Source organism: Limulus polyphemus, unplaced genomic scaffold, assembly GCF_000517525.1.
Source record: "Limulus polyphemus unplaced genomic scaffold, Limulus_polyphemus-2.1.2 Scaffold11005, whole genome shotgun sequence".
NCBI lineage: Eukaryota > Metazoa > Arthropoda > Merostomata > Xiphosura > Limulidae > Limulus > Limulus polyphemus.
Genome location: NW_013676615.1, coordinates 1 through 2,569, shown reverse-complemented (window position 1 = coordinate 2,569; position 2,569 = coordinate 1). Strand labels below are relative to the sequence as shown.

At 34.0% G+C, this 2,569-nt stretch overlaps 1 protein-coding gene across 3 annotated transcripts in view; it reads right to left on the bottom strand.

The window, feature by feature from the left end:
- LOC106476606 (zinc finger protein 27-like) overlaps positions 1-1,896 on the bottom strand; it is a 7,324-nt gene extending 5,428 nt beyond the window's left edge. The window contains exon 1 of one of the 3 annotated variants that reach the window (XM_022380415.1): positions 28-1,896. In XM_022380415.1, coding sequence (XP_022236123.1) covers positions 390-1,751 — 1,362 coding nt within the window. In that variant the 5' untranslated portion in view covers positions 1,752-1,896 and the 3' untranslated portion in view covers positions 28-389. The remainder of the gene's footprint in view (positions 1-27) is intronic. The other 2 variants (XM_022380416.1, XM_013937251.2) reach the window with 2 other exon arrangements.
- Between the last annotated feature and the right edge of the window lie 673 nt (positions 1,897-2,569).

The window sequence follows — 2,569 nt, the reverse complement described above, 5'->3', positions numbered from 1 at the left end:
CCCAAACTGATGGATCAAGCCCTATACCTGGAGCACCCAAACTGATGAATCAAGCCTTATACCTGGAGCACCCAAACTGATGGATCAAGCCTTATACCTGGAGCACCCAAACTGATGGATCAAGCCTTATACCTGGAGCACCCAAACCGATGGATCAAGCCTTATACCTAGAGCACCCAAACTGATGGATCAATCCTTATACCTGAAGTAAGAAAAGAAAAAAGCTAGTTGGAGTAATCAAAAACAGTAATCACTGGAAATTCTAGTTTGGGGTAGTTGATTATTTTCCTGGTATTAATTGATGTAACAATAATTTCAATTAATCAGTTACTTTGTGACATTAATTGATGAAATTCCTGTTCATAGGTAATTGATTTAATCACCCTGCTTTAAGATTTCCTAGTGTGCATCTTCTCATGTCTCTTTTGGTTACTTTTACTTACAAATTGTTTACCACACATAACACAACCGTATGATTTCTCACCGGAATGTATCTTCTCATGAGCATTTAAATAACTTTTACATACAAATTGTTTACCACATACAACACAACTGTATGGCTTTTCTCCAGTGTGTATCTTTTCATGATTTGTTTGACTATTTTTGCTTGAAAAATCTTTGCCACATACAATACAACTGTAAGGCTTCTCCCCAGTGTGTATCTTCTCATGATGCTTTAAGTTACTTTTACTTACAAATTGTTTACCACATACTACACAACTGTATGGCTTCTCACCACTGTGTATCCGCTCATGAGTCTTTAAGTTACTATTACACACAAATTGTTTACCACATACTACACAACTGAATGGCTTCTCTCCAGTATGCATCTTCTCATGAATATTTAAGTTACTTGTACATACAAACTGTTTACCACATACTACACAACTGTATGGCTTTTCCCCAGTGTGTATCTGCTCATGACTCTTTAACTTACTTTTACATACAAATTGTTTACAACATACTACACATCTGTAAGGTTTTTCCCCAGTGTGTATCTTCTCATGAATTGTTTGACCAGTTTTACTTGAGAATTCCTTGCCACATAATACACAACTGTATGGCTTCACCCCAGTATGTATCTTCTCATGAATTTTCATGTTACTTTTACTTAAAAATTCTTTACCACATACAACACAACGGTTAGGTTTCTCACCAGTATGTATCCGGTTATGTTTCTTGAGGTTATTTTTACTTACAAACTGTTTACCACATAGTAAACAACTGTATGGCTTCTCACCAGTGTGAGTCTTCTCATGAATTTTAAGACCATTTTTACTTAATCCTTTTCCACATACTGCACAACTGTATGGCTTATCTCCAGTGTGTATATGCTCATGATGCTTTAAGTTACTTTTATGCGCAAATCCTTTACCACATACTGCACAACTATAAGGTTTCTCCCCAGTATGTATCTTCTCATGACTTCTTAGGTAACTTTCACTTATAAACTTTTTACCACACACTACACAACTGCATGGTTTCTCCCCAGTGTGTATCTTATCATGAATCTTTAAGTAATTTTTAGTCACAAATTCTTTGCCACATACAACACAGTGGTATGGTTTCTGCTCAGTGTGTATCTTCTCGTGGATTTTTACACGACTGTAATTTAAAAATCCTTTGCCACATACATCACAACTGTACGGCTTCTCTCCAGTGTGTATCTTCTCATGACTTTTTAAGTTACTTTTATATGCAAATCCTTTGCCACATACATCACAACTGTATGGCTTCTCCTCGGTGTGCATTTTCTGGTGACTCCTTAGGAGACTTTCACTTATAAATATTTTACTACATACTATACAAGTATGTATTTTGTCACCAGTAAGTATTCTCTGATGTTCTTTCAGATGATGTCCAATAAAGATTTTTTCATGTGTCTTTGCATCTGAAATCAAAATAGACTGCATATAATAAATAAAGTCATCTTTGTTTAATATTATTATAAACACACACAAAAATAAAATAAAGACTAAGGAGATCAGACAGGCCATTCTTAGTTAGGTTGTTCTAAACGCAGTTATTTCCTTTTGTATCTTCAAATGCTTCTTTGAGTTTTATTTGTATTACGAGCACAAGAAATTGTGAAATTTACCAATATTTTGAACCTAAGTATGTTTGACAAAAACTAAAATGCTATAAGAAGAAAAATAAAGAAGTAAAAATATAAAAGCACATACACTAGTATACCATGTATACAACATTTAGTATGTAAATTACAATACACACACACACATATATGCACTGTACTTGTTATGCACATAACTATACAGTTTCTACATTTCTTATATAGGTTACCCTACAGACGCTACATTTCTTAAGTAACTTACCTCACAAACTGCATTAATTACATAGGTTTCTCTACACACACGACACTTATTATGTAGGATTCTCTACATACACAACATTTATTATGTAGGATTCTCTACATACACACAACATTTATTATGTAGGATTCTCTATATACACTACATTTATTATGTAGGTTTCTCTACACACACGACACTTATTATGTAGGATTCTCTACATACACAACATTTATTATGTAGGATTCTCTACATACACA